The sequence below is a fragment of the Colletotrichum spaethianum genome (assembly GCF_022836535.1).
Source record: "Colletotrichum spaethianum MAFF 239500 DNA, contig18, whole genome shotgun sequence".
Classification (NCBI taxonomy): Eukaryota; Fungi; Ascomycota; class Sordariomycetes; order Glomerellales; family Glomerellaceae; genus Colletotrichum; species Colletotrichum spaethianum.
The window spans coordinates 630,373-650,338 of NW_026054788.1; the positions used below are offsets into that span (position 1 = coordinate 630,373).

The 19,966-nt window shown below is 55.0% G+C and overlaps 9 protein-coding genes across 9 annotated transcripts; 5 read left to right on the plus strand and 4 right to left on the minus strand.

Moving 5' to 3' along the window:
- Positions 1-2,583: 2,583 nt before the first annotated feature.
- ColSpa_07288 (putative prefoldin subunit 2) lies at positions 2,584-5,112 on the minus strand (the record flags this gene model as incomplete). The annotated part of the gene is made up of 3 exons (XM_049273500.1): positions 2,584-2,700; positions 2,850-4,719; positions 4,781-5,112. 3 exons carry the CDS (start codon positions 5,110-5,112, stop codon positions 2,584-2,586), a joined length of 2,319 nt encoding a protein of 772 aa, XP_049129457.1.
- Positions 5,113-5,998: 886 nt separating this feature from the next.
- On the plus strand, positions 5,999-8,478 carry ColSpa_07289 (protein arginine N-methyltransferase skb1; the record flags this gene model as incomplete). Its single annotated transcript, XM_049273501.1, has 4 exons — positions 5,999-6,112; positions 6,168-6,721; positions 6,816-8,238; positions 8,299-8,478. 4 exons carry the CDS (start codon positions 5,999-6,001, stop codon positions 8,476-8,478), a joined length of 2,271 nt encoding a protein of 756 aa, XP_049129458.1.
- A 331-nt stretch (positions 8,479-8,809) lies between these two features.
- On the minus strand, positions 8,810-9,307 carry ColSpa_07290 (putative solute carrier family 35 member; the record flags this gene model as incomplete). The annotated part of the gene is made up of 2 exons (XM_049273502.1): positions 8,810-9,238; positions 9,302-9,307. The coding sequence occupies 2 exons, from the start codon at positions 9,305-9,307 to the stop codon at positions 8,810-8,812; spliced, it is 435 nt and encodes a 144-aa protein (XP_049129459.1).
- Positions 9,308-10,300: 993 nt separating this feature from the next.
- ColSpa_07291 (uncharacterized protein) lies at positions 10,301-11,407 on the plus strand (the record flags this gene model as incomplete). Its single annotated transcript, XM_049273503.1, has 2 exons — positions 10,301-10,806; positions 10,858-11,407. 2 exons carry the CDS (start codon positions 10,301-10,303, stop codon positions 11,405-11,407), a joined length of 1,056 nt encoding a protein of 351 aa, XP_049129460.1.
- Positions 11,408-11,756: 349 nt separating this feature from the next.
- On the plus strand, positions 11,757-13,531 carry ColSpa_07292 (lariat debranching enzyme; the record flags this gene model as incomplete). Its single annotated transcript, XM_049273504.1, has 3 exons — positions 11,757-11,810; positions 11,870-12,677; positions 12,840-13,531. 3 exons carry the CDS (start codon positions 11,757-11,759, stop codon positions 13,529-13,531), a joined length of 1,554 nt encoding a protein of 517 aa, XP_049129461.1.
- A 1,021-nt stretch (positions 13,532-14,552) lies between these two features.
- ColSpa_07293 (elongin-C) lies at positions 14,553-14,800 on the minus strand (the record flags this gene model as incomplete). The annotated part of the gene is made up of 2 exons (XM_049273505.1): positions 14,553-14,592; positions 14,625-14,800. 2 exons carry the CDS (start codon positions 14,798-14,800, stop codon positions 14,553-14,555), a joined length of 216 nt encoding a protein of 71 aa, XP_049129462.1.
- A 1,010-nt stretch (positions 14,801-15,810) lies between these two features.
- On the plus strand, positions 15,811-16,884 carry ColSpa_07294 (GTP-binding protein rhoC; the record flags this gene model as incomplete). The annotated part of the gene is made up of 3 exons (XM_049273506.1): positions 15,811-16,098; positions 16,221-16,424; positions 16,510-16,884. The coding sequence occupies 3 exons, from the start codon at positions 15,811-15,813 to the stop codon at positions 16,882-16,884; spliced, it is 867 nt and encodes a 288-aa protein (XP_049129463.1).
- An 852-nt stretch (positions 16,885-17,736) lies between these two features.
- Positions 17,737-18,909, plus strand: ColSpa_07295 (uncharacterized protein; the record flags this gene model as incomplete). The annotated part of the gene is made up of 1 exon (XM_049273507.1): positions 17,737-18,909. One exon carries the CDS (start codon positions 17,737-17,739, stop codon positions 18,907-18,909), a length of 1,173 nt encoding a protein of 390 aa, XP_049129464.1.
- Positions 18,910-18,989: 80 nt separating this feature from the next.
- ColSpa_07296 (DASH complex subunit DAD1) lies at positions 18,990-19,420 on the minus strand (the record flags this gene model as incomplete). The annotated part of the gene is made up of 3 exons (XM_049273508.1): positions 18,990-19,121; positions 19,183-19,245; positions 19,313-19,420. The coding sequence occupies 3 exons, from the start codon at positions 19,418-19,420 to the stop codon at positions 18,990-18,992; spliced, it is 303 nt and encodes a 100-aa protein (XP_049129465.1).
- Between the last annotated feature and the right edge of the window lie 546 nt (positions 19,421-19,966).

Here is a 19,966-nt window from a genome sequence, read left to right on the forward strand (position 1 = left end):
AAAGCCCTTTGCACCCTTAAGGGTCCAAGACACAACCGGGGAGATGGAGAGGGAGGGGTGTGCCACTGGGGAGGATTTCGGAGGATTCGAAACGGTCTGGACTTTTCCATTTTGATTCCGACCTGCACTCGCCACCGCGGGAACCGGGAGGCCGTCAAAAGGACTCTGAACAGCCCTTTTGTAAGGCCAACCTGCATCGATGATCGCCTACCTTGCGTGCGATTGGGGATCCCCCTCACCCCAAAAGACACCCAACGGCGCCGGCGCATGATTGATGTCTCTGGCGCCGTTTCGACGATGCTGATGTCTGCGGGCAACTCGTGTCCGCAAAAAACACCAAAAAAACTGACTCCCTACGCCAAGGAAACGCAGTCGTCCCAGCCAATATCACCATCAAGGTCTTTTTTTTCGGGGGTTTTTTTTTTTTCGTTTCTTGATGTACACTTGCAATCAACTGGTACCCGTGTTGCCTTTTCCGATCCAGGTTGGCAGCTCCTGCCGAACGGCGAGACGAGGCATGCTGAAGCGCAACTAATAGAATGCCAGGGCTGGATAGTACTGCGCATGTTAACCTTACCTCTTGTGCCTTGGTTTATCATGACATGCATATCCCCACGGCGTCGTTCGCAAAACAGCCTCACTTGCGGCTTGGCTTGCGAGCATGGGCACGCTGCACAGATGCTAGCCAGGGGCGGCGGCGACAGAGAGGGGTGAGTGAGTGAGTGAGTGAGCTGGGCCTGGACTGGCTTGATACCGTCCCCCTTGTATGCCCTGGGGTTGTTATACCGGCATGCCGTCGATACCGCCGGCTGCCGGCGCGCTGCCGGCGCTGCTGCTGATAACGTCAGCCATTTGCATGGTGGCCTACCTGCGCGGTGCTCTCTTTTTCCGTGGCAATCGTCGAAATGCACTCACTCACCACCTTTTTCACGAATCGCGCATCACGATTCGCTAGCCCTCAGCCTCCGAGCCGATTACTATTCGGTCTCGACTTGGGAAAAGGCTACTTTCGCAACCCCCGGAACGACGGGGACCACGCGCGTGACACGTGGACGTTGGGTCGGAAAAATGAGGTGTTTCCGGACAGGAACCGCTACAAACCCGTCCACTTCCGCTCGCCCCTTCGAACCGCATGTTGTCGGATGACGGCGGATGTCACGCTTTCGTTCGCACAAAAGCATAAATCTTTTTCCCTCTCTCGCAAGGGAGGGGGGTCTGGGCGCTCGGCTCGGGTAACCGTGCGGACCTCACCATCCGTCGCCCCCTCCGTTCGCCGCGCCGCATGCGCGGGAGAGTCGTCCTGCCGCCATGGGACACGTCGGCTCTAGCCAGGCGTGCCACAGAATCTCGATTACGGAACCGCTTCCGAGGGTTTCGGAACGGGACGCGAAGGGAGACAACCAAGCCGTCTTGTTTTCCCGTCCGTCGTCGTGATAATCTTTCGTAAGCACTATTTATAAACTCTTCCTCTTTCTTTTCCTTCTCGTGTTTGTCAATACAACGACAATGAAAGAAATGCGCGCGGTCTTTTCAGAAAAATACCAAAGGGACCCCCCCACTTGCCGCATTCATCCTTCTGCATCTCGTCGCACCCCCAATGCGCCCGATGCCTAATGCCCACCCGTCCGCGTCAAATGAATCCCCCCATGTCGATACTGTGCAATACCATGTTCCACAATGGCATTCCCTGATTTCGGGGTACGAGGTTGAACGCCATCAGAGCCTGGGACCATCACGAGCCGGGGACGATCATGAACGGGAAGAATAGAAAAGGCCTTGCTGGCATCGGATTATAACCACATGTGCATTTCAACACTGGTCAGCTGCCTGTCGTAGTGAAGAAGCCATACAGACGGAGGACACGAGAAGGAGGAGGAGGGGAAAAAGAAGAGAGGTAGAAAAGGGCATGGCCAATCTGCCTCTCCCGATTGCCGGAGGCTTCCATTCATTTCTGCATCTGCGTCAAGAATCCATGGCGCAATTTGCGATGCGGGAAAGCCTGGTGATCCATCACAATTTGCATCTGCCGGACGTTGCCCATCCCAAGCGCACCAAGTGGGGGAGGGGGAAAAAAAAAGTCTATTCCGCGTAAAAACGTGCCTCCGATGATGCTTTCTATTCTGCATTTCTTGGACGCCGATAAAATCTAGAGCTAAATCAGGACCGCTCCCAATCAGCCCCTGCAAAGTCCGCCACCTCTTTGCCTGATATCCGGTGTTGACGAGGACTGCCGAGCGTTGTATGGTACTGACTTCAACGATGTGCGTGCCCTGGGTTTGAGCCACCAGAGCAACAGGCTGCTAGGAAAGAAAACTGTAGAGGCAGAATTTCTCCTCTGGCCACTCAAACGAAGAGGGGCTCGAACCACCCAAAACCCCCCAGCTGTAGCAACCGGCGGTGGAAGCAACCCTCGCGAAACCCGCGCATAATCGCGCGGTCTCTTTCCATCGTTCACTTCGATTTCGGTATTTCCCGCCTTCAGCTCGTCCAGGGTCGTAGCTCTAGCTTTGGCGCTATCACTAGGACCAAGGGGGTGGTATTGGGTTACACGTCGCATGTGTGATGAAATTGCGTACCCACCACTCACCGACCATTCTTCATGGCCTCCTTCCGACGCTTCTTCTCAGCAGCCCGCGTGAGGGCCGTCTTGACGTCGCCCTTTTCGAAGGAGCTGAGGTCGTAGTAGACTGGGGCAATTTCCTGTGGTTGAATGTTAGCCAAGGCGAGGAGAGATAGTGGATAGGACGAGGCAAGTGCCGAAAGAGGCGCCAGAGCAGGGATTGGGAAGGAACAAGTGTGTGAGATCCATTGTGCAACCAAACGAGAGTGGGGTGTATCTGGGTACTTACCAGTAGCCACTCTGGCCTGATTCCAGTGCAAGTACGGATGTACTGCTTCGAGGTCAAGACGAACTCGTTGTAAAGTACCCATTCGTAATCGGTCTTCAGGACGGTGGAGGGGTGCATCATGACGGCCTGATCGTCCTTGATGGTCCGGTATACCTTGCCGGAGCTCTCCTTCATGGCAACCTGCATGAAGAATCCCGAGAGAAGCGCGCGGCGGATGTTTGTGTAATAGTTCTTGTCCTCGAAGGGTGTCGAGATGAGCTCGAGGCCGTGGGTCTCCATGATGCGCTTCAGCTGGGCGCGGACGTTATCGGCACTGCTAAGGTGGCGGAAGGAGAGAAAGTGCTCGTGGCACCACTTCTTGGGATCCACGCCGGGCTGGCTTGCTGTGCCCTTGAAGGCGTGGTAGGCGTTGAGGAGCGTGAGGTGGTCACCCTCGGGGTGGGAGAACTGGGCCTTCATCTCGTCGGCGCGCTTGCGCTGCGCGGCCGGGCGGACCCAGATTTGAGGCACGGAGAGGAGCGATGTGATGGAGAGGATCTCGTTGGAGCAGTAGAACTCCGGCGACGAGATAAGCATGACAGCCAGGGCCGGGTCAAGAGGGAACTCGGAGGCCAGACTGCCGAGAGTCGTCAGCTCGCCATCGTCGTCGAGACAGGCGAGGTAGTTGAGCTCCTCGAGGGCACGCATCATGGTCTCGGGGGCAGGAGGATCCATGAGGTCGAAGTGGACAAGGTCCTCCACGCCAAGCTTCTTGAGTTCAAGGACAGTGTTGGCCAGGTTGGAACGCAGAATTTCAGGGTGCGTTTGCTCGATGAGCTCCTTCTTGAAGGCATTCTCGGTGTACAGACGGAAACACTTTCCGGGCTTTGTACGACCGGCACGACCAGCACGCTGCTGAGCGGAGGCCTTGGAGATGGGCGAGACCAAGAGCGACTCGACACGGATACGGGGGTTGTAGATCTTTTGCTTGCTGAATCCCGGGTCGACGACGTAGACGATACCGTCAATCGTCAGCGACGTCTCGGCGATGTTGGTCGCCACAATGACCTTGCGACCCGGCCGGCCGCCCTTCTTATAGGGGGCCGGAGGCTTGTCGAAAATCTTTTGTTGCTGGTGCGGCGGTAGTGTACCGTACAGGGGGTAGACTGCCAGAGGCCCGGCGTCGATTTCTCTCGTCATCTCGTCGGCCTCGAGATTGATTTTCCTGCACGCGTCCTCGATTTCTTCCTCACCCGTCAGGAAGAGGAGAACATCTCCCTCACCCTCGGAGGCGTGGATTTGCAGCACCGTCCTGATGGCCGCCTCGACGTAATCTCGCTCGGGCTCGGGGGTGTAGAAGATCTCGACGGGATGCGTACGACCGGGAACGGCGAGAAGGGGCGCATCGTTGAAGTAACGCTGGAACTTTTGCGCATCGAGGGTGGCGGACATGACAATGATCTTAAGGTCGGGACGGCGGGCAGCAATCTGCTTGAGCAGAGCCATGAGGATATCGGTGGCGAGGGTACGTTCGTGGGCCTCGTCAAGAATGATACAGCTGTAACGCGACATCTCGTGGTCGTGGATGGCCTCTCGGAGAAGCATACCATCCGTCATGTACTTCAGAATCGTGTTGGGGCCAGTTCTGTCCTCGAAACGAATGCTGTATCCAACCTCCTCGCCAAGCTCGACGTCCATCTCATCGGCAACACGCTGGGCGACGGACATGGCGGCGACACGGCGGGGCTGGGTACAGGCGACCATCTTGCGGTTGAGCTGGGGGAGCTCATCGTAGACGACGTATTGGGGGATCTGGGTCGTCTTTCCGGAACCCGTCTCACCGACGAAGACGAGAATCTGGGTAGAGTGGTACTTGTCGAGGAACTCTTGTCTATCGCAGGAGTGTTAGCAGGCTGATAAGCTCCAAGGAGGATGTTCGGGTGTAAGCGTACCTTTGTTTTTGGACGGGCAGGTCTCGGCGCGACTGCAGGATCTGGAAGTACTTTTGCGAATGGGGCCGGCCCGTGAAGGCGTTGGTGTCGAGGTCCTCGACCTTCTCGGCCTGCTTGGCGGTGGTCGCGCGCGGCTTGAAGCCGGCGAAGGGCGAGCTGGCGTCGATGGCGCCCTCCTCGGACTTGAAGCCGTTGTCCTCCTTCATGTGTGCCAGGTAGGGGTTGTACTTGGGTTCCTCCGAGTCGGATTCCTCCTTCTTGACCTTCTTCCTAGAACTTCCTTCTCTGTCGGCGCTGGAGCGCTTGAAACCCTTGGGGTCGGTGTCGGCCATTGTCGTCGTTCTTTTCGTCGCAAGGGGTGGAGAGCGAAAAGGAGGGAGAAAGTTTGGCTGAAGTTGCGGCCCGGGGGATTCGACAGCGACGACAACAAACTCGGGAGGCGATTCCTAGCAAGGCTGCTGGGAAACTTTTTGATGTTGCGGGAAAAATTTAGGCGGGTCCAGCACGGGCCAATGGCAAAGTGGGATGATAAGATAAGGTAAGACGCATGCATTGGACGTACTGTTTGAGACAACCATCACACTGTCAAGAGACTTTGGACACCTCGAAAGCTGAGACCCAATGTGGCTGGAGGAATATGTGCAACTCGCCAGGCCATTTTGAGACTGATGGAGGGTGTTCTAGGAAGAATTTCTCATGTTTCCAAAGTGCGATGCAACTTACAAAGACACCGTTGGTGCGGATGGAGCTCATCTACGTGAAAACAAACATCAACACCAGCAAGTAGCATTTCATGACAGCGGACACTGCTTCCCCTCGTTCCATTCTCCAGGGTCCAGGCTCACCGAGTCCACTGCATGCCAGTGCAACCAATGGCACCGAGTCGCAACTCACAAAATCTGGTGCATTTTTACCTTTTGGGGTGGGAACCAACAGCCTGACTTCTCGGATCACACAACATCGGGTTGCAAGTGACCCCAGGACGTCTTTGTCTCTCTTTCGGAATCTCCAGAGTCGAACACACCGTCAAGCATGAAGTGCTGACCACCTCCTCTCTCTTTCTCTTTTTTCATATCCTTCTCTCCCACCGAAGCGCCTGGTTTCTGACCAACGGCGGCCACTTTTTGCATAACTGCCCGTTGTGATTTGTGCGCCGAGCATTTACACCACTCACAAATCTTACCACTCACCCGGCGGCGCAACGAGCCCGAGTCGACCATGGACGGTGCCAACTTTAACCAGATCAGGCCTGTTTTCAGCCTCGGTCAGCATGATTCCAACAGAGATCAGCCTCTGGATGACCTTCAGTACGGCCAGATTCTGAACGCTGGTGTAAGTGACCGTGGGCCCTGAATTTTCTCCCTCTCACTGAACCTCCCCACTTCAGGTCAACTTTGTGACGGCACCCATCACCAACAAGCACTTCCATGCGCGTGTGAAGGACCTCGTCTCTCAGCATCTCGCAAAGGCAAAGCAAAATGCCGTCTCTTTGGCCGATGCCGTTGTCCCTCCTTTGACCCCCAAGGACACTTCTCTCTTCCCCAGTCACGCAGTGACCACTTACATCGCCTACGCCAGCCCCTGGATTGACTTGGCCTCCACCGACCCCGTCATCGCCAGCGTTTCGAGACAGGTCCTCAACCTCGAAATTGCTTACGCCAACTTTTGCGGCGTCCGAAGCATCATCGTTCCTGGTCCGAGAAGAGACGCCTCCAAGAATGGCGGAAACATAGGCATCGCCCAGTACGGCCGAGCCGTGCAGGAGGCCATGAACATTGCTTCGCGCCTCAACTTCATCATCCACATCCCCATGTACCGCGAGCCTGGTCTGGAGGAGTCAATCGAGCTTCTCTCCACGTTGTCTGAGGAGCCTCACCCCGAAGAGAGCAGAGAAATCGACATTTACAGCGCCTGGGACTCCTGGCACTCCGTCCGCACTATGTGTGAATACAGCATGCGTCTCTATGTTGGTAAGACATACATGTGCCACTTCTGAACTACAGATGCTAACCTCATCAGCCATCCGAATCCCTAGAGCCCTGCCCGAGAGGGCGCTCCAGGACAAGTGGTTTGCCGAGCCTCTGCACTTCTTATCTCTCAGTGGCAATACCTTCCAGAAGAACAAGACCGGGCACCCTGCCCTCCCTAGAGCCCACCAGGACATGATCTTTAACTACATGCGTCTGAAGAACGCCCCCTGGCTCCTGCTCAGCGACGTCGGCCCGGACCCTGCCTCTTTGACGGCTGAAGCCCAGCTCCAGGCCGTCAGCTTGGCAAACCAGGTCTCCACTGCCGCAGACTTCCCTCCTTTGGGCGACTCATCGGTCCAACTGACAACGGACTCGCTAAAGTCTTTCCGCACTTACGTGGTCTACCTTAAGTGGCTCGAAATGCAGCAGCGACCGCTGTCGTACTTGGAACAGACGACGCTCACCAGCTTCCAAGACTGGCTCCAGTCGCCCCTACAGCCCTTGTCTGACAACCTTGAGTCGGCTACGTACGAGGTCTTCGAGGGAGACCCGGTCAAGTACAACCAGTACGAGGCCGCTTGCACGGAAGCGCTGGCAGAGTGGCACCAACTGGGCAGAGCCACCTCTTCGCAGAATGGCGCCGTTGTCATCGCCGTGGTCGGCTCCGGCCGTGGACCTCTTGTGACGAGAGCTCTCAAGGCCAGCGAGGCGACGGGCGTCCCCGTCCAGGTCTGGGCCGTGGAGAAGAACCCCAACGCGTATGTCTATCTCCTGAGACAGAACGAGATGATCTGGGGCGGTAAAGTCACTGTTGTCAAGACGGACATGCGTTCATGGAAGGGTCCCCTCATCTCTGGCACGCCCGAAAACAACCCTGTTTACGGCAAGGTCGACATTCTGGTGTCGGAGCTTCTCGGCTCCTTTGCCGACAACGAGCTCTCGCCTGAGTGCTTGGACGGTGTCCAGCACGTCCTGGCTCCCGGCGGAATCTCGATCCCAGAGTCGTACACGGCGCACATGAGCCCAATTGCGACGCCGCGCATCCACGCCGACCTTCTCACCAGGGTGCCGACGGAGCCCAACGCCTTCGACACCCCCTGGGTTGTGCGTCTCTTCGCCCTCGACTTTGCTGCTGTCCGCGTGCCCGATCATCCCCGCTTCCAGCAGGCGTGGGAGTTCTCCCACCCAGTACCCGAGGCTACGCTGAAGCAGATTGAGACAAGACGCGCCGGCGGCGTTATGGGCGGTGGAGGTGGAAGCATGGCCGGCGCCGTCGGTGCCAACGACCACAACTCGCGGTTCTGCCATCTCACGTTCGTCTGCCGCACGAGGGGTGTCATCCATGGTTTGGCTGGTTACTTCGAGTCGGTCCTCTACGCGCCACAGACCGGTAACAAGGAGAAGGTGGAGATCAGCACACACCCCGAGCTGATCGACCGCAAGAGCAAGGACATGATTTCCTGGTTCCCCATCTTCTTCCCCATCAAGGTAAGCAGCATTGTTGATTCTTGTCTTGAACTTTTTTGGTTGGTTAACTAGCATTCACAGCAACCCATCTACTACCCTGCCGACACGGAGCTGGAGGTCACAATGTGGCGACAGACGGACGATTCGCGGGTGTGGTACGAGTGGCTCATCGAAGCGCACACATGGGTAAGCGAGACACAGCGCATCAAGGTGGCGTCGTCGGATCTCTGCAGTAGTCGCAAGGTTGCTTGTCTTATGTAAGTATCTGCGAAGGTGGTAACTGGGAAACGGCACTGAAGGCGCCCGAGATGTTGCGCCCTCTCTTTTCTCTATAGTTTGCCGCGAAGGGAGACAAATGATTTTCCTCATGCCGCAGCACGACCTGGGGTGGGTGGGTATTCAACCTGGAAATGGACGTGCGGATCCATCGTCGACGGCTTTTATGTGGTCCTGATTGAACTTGTTGTTGTCGTCCATGTTCCTCCAAGCTTTCATCGTGAAAATCGTATCCTCCTCGCCCCTTTTCCTAATCACCACAGTACAAGGAGGTGGCCCAGACTTTGTTAATGCTTCTGCTCGTTCAGTCGTCCGCTCAGCCCTCCATCTTGACGTCGCCGTTCTCGCCTTGTTTCGCGCCGCGGATCCAGAGGACGTTGTTACACCTGTAGCGCGTCAGCTGGTTGTCCATGTAAGGGGCTTTCCCAAACGATGTTGCATACCGGATCAAAACTTGACCGAGAGCTCCCGTCATCTTCTGGTCGATGTACTCCTCGGCGCCGCTGAGCTGGACGTTCATGTAGCTGTCGATGCTGACCAACTTGCCCTTGTACTCGGTCTCGCCCCACTTGAGTCTGACGACGACATCCTGGTTGACACTGCAAAGGGGAGAGATGTTAGCAAGCTGTCCGTTGTCGGTCGCGATGAGGTGCGGATGAGATTCAGGTGCACGGCGCGAGGTCGCGTTCTCGGCGGGGAGGACGTACAGGTCTTGCAGCATAGGCCGCGGGTTAATGGGCACGAACTGTACAAAAGCATCTGGTCAGCTTCCATCACGATGGCTAAGGGGGACTTGAGGATGACAAACGCTCATGGTGGGCGATTCGAGGGGGAGAAACAGCCCATGTAATGTGTGGATGGGGAAAGATGGGTTTGCGCGGTCGAGGCTGCGATCGCGAGGCTCCTCCTTGGGTCTGGTCCGGAAAGACTGACAATTTTTAGGCGGGCACAGTGCACCTAAGGTTGCCTACAGTGGGTGTGAGGCTGTCGGAAAATCATCGGGTTCCACTGCAAGGTACCGCCGGGAGATGCAACCCAAAAGCTGGGGTCACTGGAGCTTTGGCCCAAGTGCGTTTATTTCCTCATTGTGCAACTTCGATGTTTCCCTCTACCCCAATGCCTTTCGAGGCTATTATGACAAGTCAAATTGCCATGTCGGAAGGTTTTTTCAGACGCGCGACAAAGACGGCATTGACTTTGTATTGATCTGAGGACATGGACTTTGCAAGCGCGATCTTCAGACGTCATATTGCAGGCAGCAGTGCTCGACGCATGCTCGCTACGTTACTCTCCGGGACCTCGACACAGTAGTTTGAAATTTGGAGGTCACAAGCAATGCAGAAATGTCGCCGGCGCCCTCGTGTTTCCGAGTCTTTTCGTCCATGGATAAAGGCTTACATTCAGCTCTCAAGGCTGGCAACCAATCTAGTGCGACCTCATCAGCCACACAGGCGTCAATTGTCCAATTGGCGACAACGACGAGCGCCATGGTAACATGGAACAGGCGACCGTGCCGTCCCTGAAAGTCCCGCGATGAGTCTTTGCTCTCGAAAACATCTCGGGGAAATCCCCACAACGTGCTTCCACGCTGCCCTTTTCCAGCATGTGGCTTGCACGGCGCCTCCAAATATTTTGTGTCTCAGGGCCTAAGCATTGGGATATTAAAAGGGCGTGGAGCTCCTGGCTGCAAACACATCTTCGTCGACCCTGTCTAGATCAACTCTTCCTTTTGTTAAGGATGACTTTAACGTTCTAAAACCTTGGACTTTATCACTTGCAACAACCCGACAGCACTGAAGTCTCAGACATGGGCCTGCTTAACTTCAAACTAACCTACCAGTGGCTCTACTGGACAGCACCTACTGGTGAGCCACCAGCCGCCCCCAAGGGCCTCACAAGGCACTGGGTAGAGACGCCGTCAGGTAGAATCGAAGTTCTTTCAAATCAAAATGCAAACCTGACGAAGTCGAAAACGCCCATCTTCTTTATCCATGGCGGCATGGGCAGCGCATGGGTGTGGTCAGAGTATATGCAGTACTTTGCCAAACATGACATTCCGTGTTACGCGGTTTCCCTAAGAGGACACGGCAACAGCTGGCACCCGTCGTATTTCAGGATGGTGTACATGACCACCAGACAAAATCTGGCCGATGATGCTGTTGCGGCTATCAAATGGGTTCAGGAGCGTCAAGAAAGCAAAGTCATGCTCGTGGGACACTCGAGCGGCGGTGGTTTAAGCCAGGGCATCCTCTCAGCAAAGCAAGCCCGCGTAAAGGGTCTTGCGCTGCTTGGAGCTGTACCCGGCTTCGGATCGTAAGCATCACTCAGGAACGGTCGAATCTTGGCGCGACTGAAACTTTCTAGATATGGAGTCTACACCAACTGGGCGATGTTTGACCCTTGGTTCGCTGTTCGTATGCTGTTCCACGGCTGGCACCCGAACTCGCCACTTTCCCACCCCTTCTTAGTCAAACAAGCCTTCTTTAGCGATCAGTTGCCAGAATCTGCCGTCCTCGAGTTCCAGAAGCACGTGAACCGCTACGAGTCCTTCCTCTGGCCCATCAGTATGATGAAACCTTTCACCGAGGTCGTCGACATTATCAACTCAATCAGTGGTTGGGGCAGCAGCGAGCGCATCATGGTTTTGGCCGGCACTCAAGATAGGATGATGACACACGACGTCATGTCGAAGTTGGCTACATTCTACAGGACGGCATTTGCGAAGCTCGTGGGTGGAAAGAAAGTGGATGCAAAGATCGACGAGGTCAAACCTCTTGGTGGCGAGGGCGACAATGACAATGAGGGCAGCGGAGTGAGACTTGCTTGGGTGCCAGGTGCCGGACATCACCTGCAAAATGATGTGATGTGGGAAGTCGGTGCGAAGAAGTTGCTTGCATTCTATGAGCAGCTGTAAATATTAGAGAATAAAGGACCAGCTCTACTCAATGGATTTTGTCACATCTGTTAACATGAATGGCGGCCGCTGGGTTGAGCTAGTTAGGTACAATCGGCCTGCATCCCACGATCCAGGAATAGAATCTGGGAACATTAGAAACTTGAACCAATGACTAATACAACCAAACTCGTTCTGGCTTTATACCCAAGAGTTTGAAGCAGTTGTAGAAATCCTTCGTGGCTCGCGTAACTGTAGGAAGCAGGAGTCAGTTTACACTCATCGCGCGGCCCTATGAAAATTTCGCGGGTGCAACCGAACCTCACTCAACCTCCGCCCTACAACAACATACCCAGCAACCACCATCAAAATGGCCACACAAACATTCGAGACCAACGGTGTCCGAATTGCCGTCGAGGGCTGCGTAAGTTGACTTATGCCCGCCGTGAAATTGTCCGAATTGCATTTACTGACAGTCCGCAGGGGCACGGTACTCTCAACGCTATCTACGCCGCTGTCGCGGCCTCTTGTGAGGCCCGCGGCTGGGACGGCGTGGACCTCCTTATCATCGGCGGCGACTTCCAGGCCGCTCGCAACGCCGCCGATCTCACCGTCATGTCTGTCCCCGCAAAGTATCGCGAATTGGGCGACTTCTGGGAATATTATGCCGGAAACCGCACGGCGCCCTATCTGACTGTCTTTGCGGGCGGAAACCATGAGGCGGCTAGCCACATGTGGGAGCTGTTTTACGGCGGCTGGGCCGCGCCCAACATCTACTACCTAGGCGCCGCCAATGTGCTTCGCCTGGGCCCGCTGCGAATTGCTGGCATGAGCGGCATCTGGAAGGGCTTTGACTACCGCAAGGCGCACCACGAGAGGCTGCCAATGGGCCCGGACGAGATCAAGAGCTTCTATCATGTCAGAGAGGTAGATGTCAGGAAGCTGCTGTTGCTGAGAGAGCAGGTTGACGTCGGTATCAGCCATGACTGGCCTAGAGCGATCGAGAGGTGGGGTGACGAGAAGGCGCTATGGAGGATGAAGCCTGACTTTGAGAGGGAGTCGAAGGACGGCACACTGGGAAATGTTGCGGCGGAGTATGTATGCGATCGTCTGAGGCCACCTTACTGGTTTTCGGCGCATTTGCACTGCAAGTTTGCTGCGTTAAAGATATACAAGGACAAGGGTGCAACTGCACAGGAGACAGCTCCGGACCCGGCTGAGACTGCAGCACCCGCTCCGGCACACGAGCCGGTTGTTGCGCCTGATAACCCGGACGAGATTGATCTCGACGGTGATGAGGAAATCACAGATGCTCCCGCTCTGGCACAGGCGAACCCGAACGAGATTGACCTGGACGATGATGATGACGACAGCGAGCAGCCTGCCGCCTCTGAGAAGGTGACGAACAAAGAACAACCTATCGCGAAAACCGCCGTTCCCGAGGAGCTCCGAGCGCAACTCCCTGCCTCCTTCATGCGTCCACCGCCGCAGCCCAAGAGAACACCCGGCCAACCCGTTCCGTCGACAATCACAAACAAACAGGTCAACTTCCTCGCTCTCGACAAGTGCCTGCCCCGACGCCACTTCCTCCAGCTCCTCGAGGCGCACCCTCACAACGTCCTCCCCGCTGACCAGCCCTCGCCGAAACGCCCGTTCCGTTTGCAATATGACCCGGAATGGCTCGCCATCACCCGAGTCTTCCACTCATCCCTCAAGATTGGCGATCCGTCTGCGCAGCCGAGCCCGGACCTGGGCGAGGAGCACTACGTGCCGCTCATCGACGCAGAGCGCCAGTGGGTTGAAGAGAACGTCGTGAAGAAGGACAAGCTGGACGTCCCGCTCAACTTTGAAATCACGGCGCCGCCACACGTAGAGGGCGAGCCCGTATCTGTGCCGCACCAGCCGTTCGAGTACACAAACCCGCAGACATCGTCGTTTTGCGAGTTGCTGGAGGTTCAGAACCTTTGGGACGCCAGCGAGGAGGAGAGGATGGAAAGGAAGGCGAAAGGCCCCTCCGCTGGCGAGTTTAGAGGGCACCGGGGCGGTGGTAGGGGGTTCCATAGAGGCGGTGGACGGGGTGGACGGGGTGGACGGGGACGGGGTAGAGGAAGGGGCGGCGGAGGCAGAGACAGAGGTTGGCATTGATTTTGGCCATGGAGGCTACAGCTGAGGGAGTATGTACAAGCCTTGATCGAGATCTTGATCGATATTACAACGACCAAGCATACGTTCACGTCAAAGAGGCACAAGCAATGACACGCACTCGAGGCTCGAGGCATCTTCGCGTTCATGATACAAGTTCATTGTGAGGTATTAGATGTTGAAGATGAGGCTGTATTGTTATCCAGCTATTCTAGTGTGCATGCATGTATCCCAACAGAAAAAGCGTAGATCTCAATGGTAGAAAGTTGAGTCAAGCAGAGTGAGTGGAATGTAGTCAATCTTCCATCTTTAATAGACGTTCAACCCACGGAAGAGTGAGAGAGGAACGCATATGCTAAGATGGGGTACGGTTTTCCTTGTTTTTCTTCTTCTTCACACAAGTGGGGTGACAACGTGGGTCACCGTCGAGAGACAAACGTCAAAAAAGAGCAAGAACCATGCCTGCTTGGCATGGCGATTCGTCATGGTGTCATAATAGCAATGGTATCTTGTCCGTTGACCAGCCCTGATGCTCAAACGCCCGAACTCCGTCATAAACAATAAAGCCAAAGGTTCATGTGCTCATCGTCATCAGATGGTGCCGGTGTTTTGCTCTGGAGGAAAACGTGTCAGAAATGCCTTCCCGTGAGACAAACCCCGTCACTCGAGGAGAGCAGGAGGTTGGAAGGTGAGGTGTCTTACTGTCCAGGCCTAGGAAGTCGGCTGCGACCAGCAGTTCCAGACACAGCTCGACTGGAATGTCCATGTCGGGGACATCCTCTCGCTCACGGTAGCGGTACCAGTATTGGAAGTACTCGCAGACTTTTTCGAGTACGACGCCACTGCCGAGGAAGAACGGTCAGATGCTTCCAGAACTTTGGAATAAGTAATGGGTGGCTGGGAAACGACAGTAAGGAAAGAAGAAATGTTGCTTGTTTCAGATCAAGTGTAGTTGGCAATCAAGCAGACCGGCCGTTGCAGCGGCGGTCTGTCAGTAAGAACACAGCGAAATAATTGTAGTTCATCATAGCAACAGCCAGTGGATTCGGAACTTGGTGAAGGTGCTGAAAAGAGGGGATGAGATGACTGAGCTTACCTGATCTCTTCAAAGACGCAGCGGCCCAGGGCAGCCTCACGGAAGTTGTTCCTGGTGTCCAGCATTCCCTTGATAGCCGGGCTGATCATGGCGGCCTCGCGCAAGACGACAAACTCGTAGCCATCACTCGAGACTAGAGTCACGTACTTGCTCTCGGTCGCGCCGTTGGCATCCATGGTGGCGAGCAGACAGCAGCTGAAGCAGATGCACTCTGAAAACACAAGTTCTGCTTGCGTAGCGGTGTGTCCGTGCCTCTGAAGCTCTCGCAAATGACGAGCTTCTTTCTTCTTGGCTCGTAGCGGAAATTGAAGCTTTCCTTCGTTGAAGGTCGACGCTTTCGTTCGAAATATTAAAGAACGAAAAATTCACGTCGCGCTTTTGAGGGAGGCGGTGGTGGGGTTTGGAGCTCGGGCCACATCATCCCGCCCGGCGTCCGGAATCAAGGCACAGGCGCCGGAAAAACTTTCAGCTTCCTGTTTTCAGGCTGCAGGGGGCGCCTGTTTTGGCCAGGCCAACGGCCAGGGGTGCAGTTGATCCGCGTTAGCGCGCCCCAATTTTGCGTTGTCGCTGTGGCGCCCCTTGCTCCTCTGGCGCCTGCCGTCATCACCCCGGCAAGAAGTGGCTGGTTGCCCCGTCGACTTGTTTACACTTGCCCTCCTTGCTCCCGTCCCTTCTCCTCAAGAACACAGCACAACCCGCCCATCCACCTCACCACACAAACCCACCCCCATACAATACACAATCTCAAGCCAGACCAAGCCCTCCTCCAACATTCCTCAACTCCAACCGCCGCAACGTCTCTTACCCGTATCTCATGCCTCACCCGAACCATATCTCAACGGCATCCGACTGAAAGCAGCATCAGCGCAGCAATAGCTACGAGAAGCGAGAACCCTGGCCGAGGAGAGGCCCAATATCACCAGCAACATCGCCATCTCCCATCGCTAAACAAGAGACACTAGCATCTACACAAACGGGGAACAACATCGCATAAAAGCACAAACCACCCAAGTCTCCCCAACAACCACCCATCCCCCATACGAGCGCACGCACTGGCCCGCGGTACACATCAACACCTATCCGTCTCTAAAACACACACACACACACACGCGAGGGGCTGCGCAGCGAGACGACCTCATCGTCATCGCGCCACAACACAACACACACAGTTAGAGTCTGCCACACTATGGCGTCCTCATACCAGTATCGCAACTCATACCACAACTCGTCCCAGAACATTAGCGAAAAGTACGACGACGGCCAGGGACGACCGGCTACATCCCGCCGCAACACGCGCCTCAGGAGCAGTGACGGTACCGTCAGCACCACTATGAGCTCGTCCACAGGGCGCGAGAGCGCCGCAACTCACGTCACTGAAGGCCCTGCTTATTCCAAAAAGATTGTCGTCGTCGGCGACGGTGGCTGCGGCAAGACATGTCTGCTCATCAGCTACAGCCAAGGCTACTTTCCAGAGGTAAGCTCTTTCCCCTCTTTTCCCAGAATCTTGAGGCAGCAGCTGCCGCTGCTGTGTGCGCCATCTACTAGTCTTCGAGGAGCAAGATGAAACGAAACATTGCTGACTTTGGGTGACAACAGAAATACGTCCCCACTGTATTCGAAAACTACATCACGTACCCGACGCACCCGCCGTCTGGTAAGACCGTAGAGTTGGCGTTGTGGGATACGGCCGGCCAGGAGGAGTACGACCGATTGCGGCCGCTCTCGTACCCCGAGACCGACCTGATATTCGTCTGTTTTGCGATTGACTGCCCGAACTCGCTAGAAAACGTCATGGACAAGGTAATCTATCACCGCCCCTCCGATAACAAGCCCCTCCTTTTTCGGGGCCAATTTCGCCGCTAATGCTAATTTCTCTCATCACCAGTGGTATCCCGAAGTCCTCCACTTCTGCCCCTATACCCCTCTGGTCCTCGTGGGCCTCAAGTCCGACCTCCGCTTCAAGAAGACGTGCATTGACATGCTCAAGACACAAGGTCTCACGCCCGTGACTCAGGAACAGGGCAAGGCCGTCGCGCGCAAGATGTGCGCTCAGTACATGGAGTGCAGCAGCAAGGAGATGACGGGCGTCGACGAGATCTTTGAGCAGGCTATCCTGACTGTTGTCGCTAACGACCGGAAAAACATGGAAGCTCAAGCCGCCGCCTCCTCTTCAACATCCGGCGGTCCTCCAGGGAGCAGCGCAGGCTTCCCCGGCGTCGCTCTTAAGAAGAAGAAGAAGAGGAATTGCAAGATCCTTTAAGATCCTCGTCGAGGATCTCGGGATTGTAACGGACAGGCATTGGACACAGGCGGAGGGCGTAATGAATGACTTTGTTTTATCTGCATGATCTCGTCACGACCTGCTACTATTACGATCTGGAGAAAGCATGCGCCACCATTAGCGAGGGGCGTCTCCTGCTCTGGGGCTGGATGAACTCTAGACCGGGGACGAATTTTTTTCCCCTTCACCAGGGACGTGGAAAGTGTTTTCTTCTTCTTTCTGACGGAGAAGACTTGGTATATAAGGGGGAAAACAAAGGAAGGGTGGGAGGGAAAGTGAGTGGTATTCTCATTGGAGTCTCGAGACTCATCCATACCCTTTTCTTTTGACACAAAACACACACACACACGGAGCGGGAACAGGGGGGACTTTGACCAGTTTCTCTATTCATCAGGTACTTTTTGACCCCTCGGGGCAATTTTTCTTATTTTTCTATCTCTCTTTCTTCCTCTCCTGTAGCAGCATCGGGTTTTCTGTCTTCATAGGCATTCCAAGGGGATAGGAAACATGAAATGTGAAAAGCATCAAAATCAAATGTTCCAAACTCGTAGTGACAAGTGAATTGAGTGATGTTAATTGTCTGGAGGCAACATCCATTGGCTGTTGACTTTCCCGATATTGTGGTCAAACTCGTCGTAGTTGCAACTGGCACGACATCCGAAATGGCGGCGAGGAGAAAGTCAATACCTACCAGCAGACGTCGGAGAAAGGTCCGGAAAGCCACTAATCAAGATGGAATTCTCCAGAATTGGGTTTTGCCTTCACTGCAATCCTCCATCCAAGAGCTAAGATCCTCATTTACAATTAATTGTTGGCTGATCCTTACGAATCATGGAGTCTTGCGCCCAGATTTTCATCGCCGATCTCCCGCGACCTGGTGATCTCACAGACGACGCCCGTGACATCCGACCCACCACACCAGTCCCATCCAGGAGCAGGCCTCGTTCCGATCCATCCGTCACTGCTCTCAATCTCCGAATGCAATGGTTGGAAAAGACCCTTACTGCGTTGACTGAAGAGCACGAGGCGCTTGATAGAGACGCCGCCGACGGATGCCGTGCGGGTCTGGAAGTGGCCGATGGGCTTCTTGTTGCTTCAGCCCAGCGCGGTATCATGGGCACGTTTTGGCAAGTGTGTCACCCTTCCAAATGCTCCAAGAAACGGGACCTGCTGCGAAGGCATCTTGGGATTGCCCAGCACACGTACGAAACTGTTGGCAAGCGGTACCAGGATGCCGTCCGACCCCTGACCGGCCTCTACGAGAGGGTCAGGAGCCTCGGCGACAATGCCAAGCAGGTGTCCAACATGATACATGAGTTGAATACTCTCCAAGAGTGTAAGGAGAAGGCACTGAACTTAGAGATCAGAGAGAGATCGGAAGCATGGTCGCACAAAACGTTGAGGCTTGCGGCGCTGCGCAAGCGTGAGTGGGAGACGGGGGCGAAGAGGGAGAGTATGGGGATTCAGCAGACTGCCATGGATGGCTGGCATGACACCAGACAGGACGACCGCATCTCTTGGGCTTCCGGCCTGGTGGTCTGCAAACATGCTGCGGGAATGGCCCTTTCGCTTAAGCACAACGGCGCAGTGCTCTCGTCCCTGGCACAGGAGATCTGGAGGGTTGCGTCCGAGGTGGAGATGCTGAAGGCTCATGTTGAATTGCTCCAACATGGCCGTGACGCAATGGAAAAAGCCAAGGGCTTGCTCATCGCCAAGATGATGGTCCGTATGGAGGTTTTCCAGGCAGAGCACTCGAGGCTCAGCGCCGAGTTGCAGGACGAGGAAAAGCCTTTGAAGGCAGTGGGTGACGATTGCCTCCGCATCGCGGCGAGGTTGGACGCGCTCAAGGAGTCCAACTTTGGGGATTTGGTGTTTGGTGTGCGCGATCTGGCGAGAAGCGTTGCGGTCAAGAACGAGAAGAAGGAGAAGAGGAAGTGCTCGAAGGGGTGCAAGCCAGCCGGGAGGCCCTACACGTCCATCACCAGCCGGCTTATGATGCGGTAGAGAGCTTCGGCACGGTAGAAGGGAGACGTGAACAGTGCGGCGCTCAAAACATCATGCATTCGTATTCATTTCGTAGGGTATCATGATCTCTCCTCGTTCTTCGCCTCGCCCTCGCCGCTGCCCTCGCCCTCCTTGTTCTGCTCGGGCTCCTTAGCCATGACGTTCTCGAACTGCGACCACAGCGCCTCGACGGAGGAAAATTCGTTTCCGACCTGGAGTGCATGACAGTTAGCGCTATACTCCTCATTGATTTGGGTAGGGTGGGGGTGGTACCGTGATGACGGCCTCGAGCGACCGGTTCAGTTTGTTGATGTTGGCGAGGACATGCTCGAAGCTCTGTTTTTGTTTATTAGCGCCCGTGTGTTTTTGCTGAAGGTCGCCGCCCAGCTCATAAAAACCTTACCATGGCAATCTCGCCAATGAGCTCCTCGCGCTGCTGCTCGAAATAGGTCTTTTCCTTTGCCCCGACATGGGACTGAGAGTGGGAAAACGACCGCTGGTGTGACGACATGTTGGATTGTGGTCGACGAACGCTGGAGGAGTGATCGCGTCGTGGAGTCTGCGCGTCTAGCGGTGATGGCGGGGTGCAACGAGGTCTTGGTGGGGTCGTGGGGGAAGATTATGTACAGTGTCTAATATCTTATCGTAATGTTAAACACAGTACAGTGTACTCCAACGACACCTCCAATTCCGCGGGTTCACCAGTTATCCTTCCAGCATCCTAAATCTTCCTTTACGTTCAAGGGATACTCTCTTTGCGGGTTTTTTTTCTCTAAAGAGAAGAGTGACTAGGTATGTACTAACATAACAGACACTCTGTCATTCAAAGTGTCGTTTACCACCGTCTCCGAGCAGTATCAGACAAACATAAGGAGGAATGAAGTGACATAATAGACACAACCTATTGTTTAGCCCTATTTTTGTTGTATGTTAGCACAAATCTAGTTCTGCAGCGCAGAAAATGGTTTAAAGACAATGTATGAAAGTTCTAATGACTTGGAATGCTCTATACTTCGCCAGCAGGGTATCCTTATCTAGGCAAAGGTGTAGAAAGAAC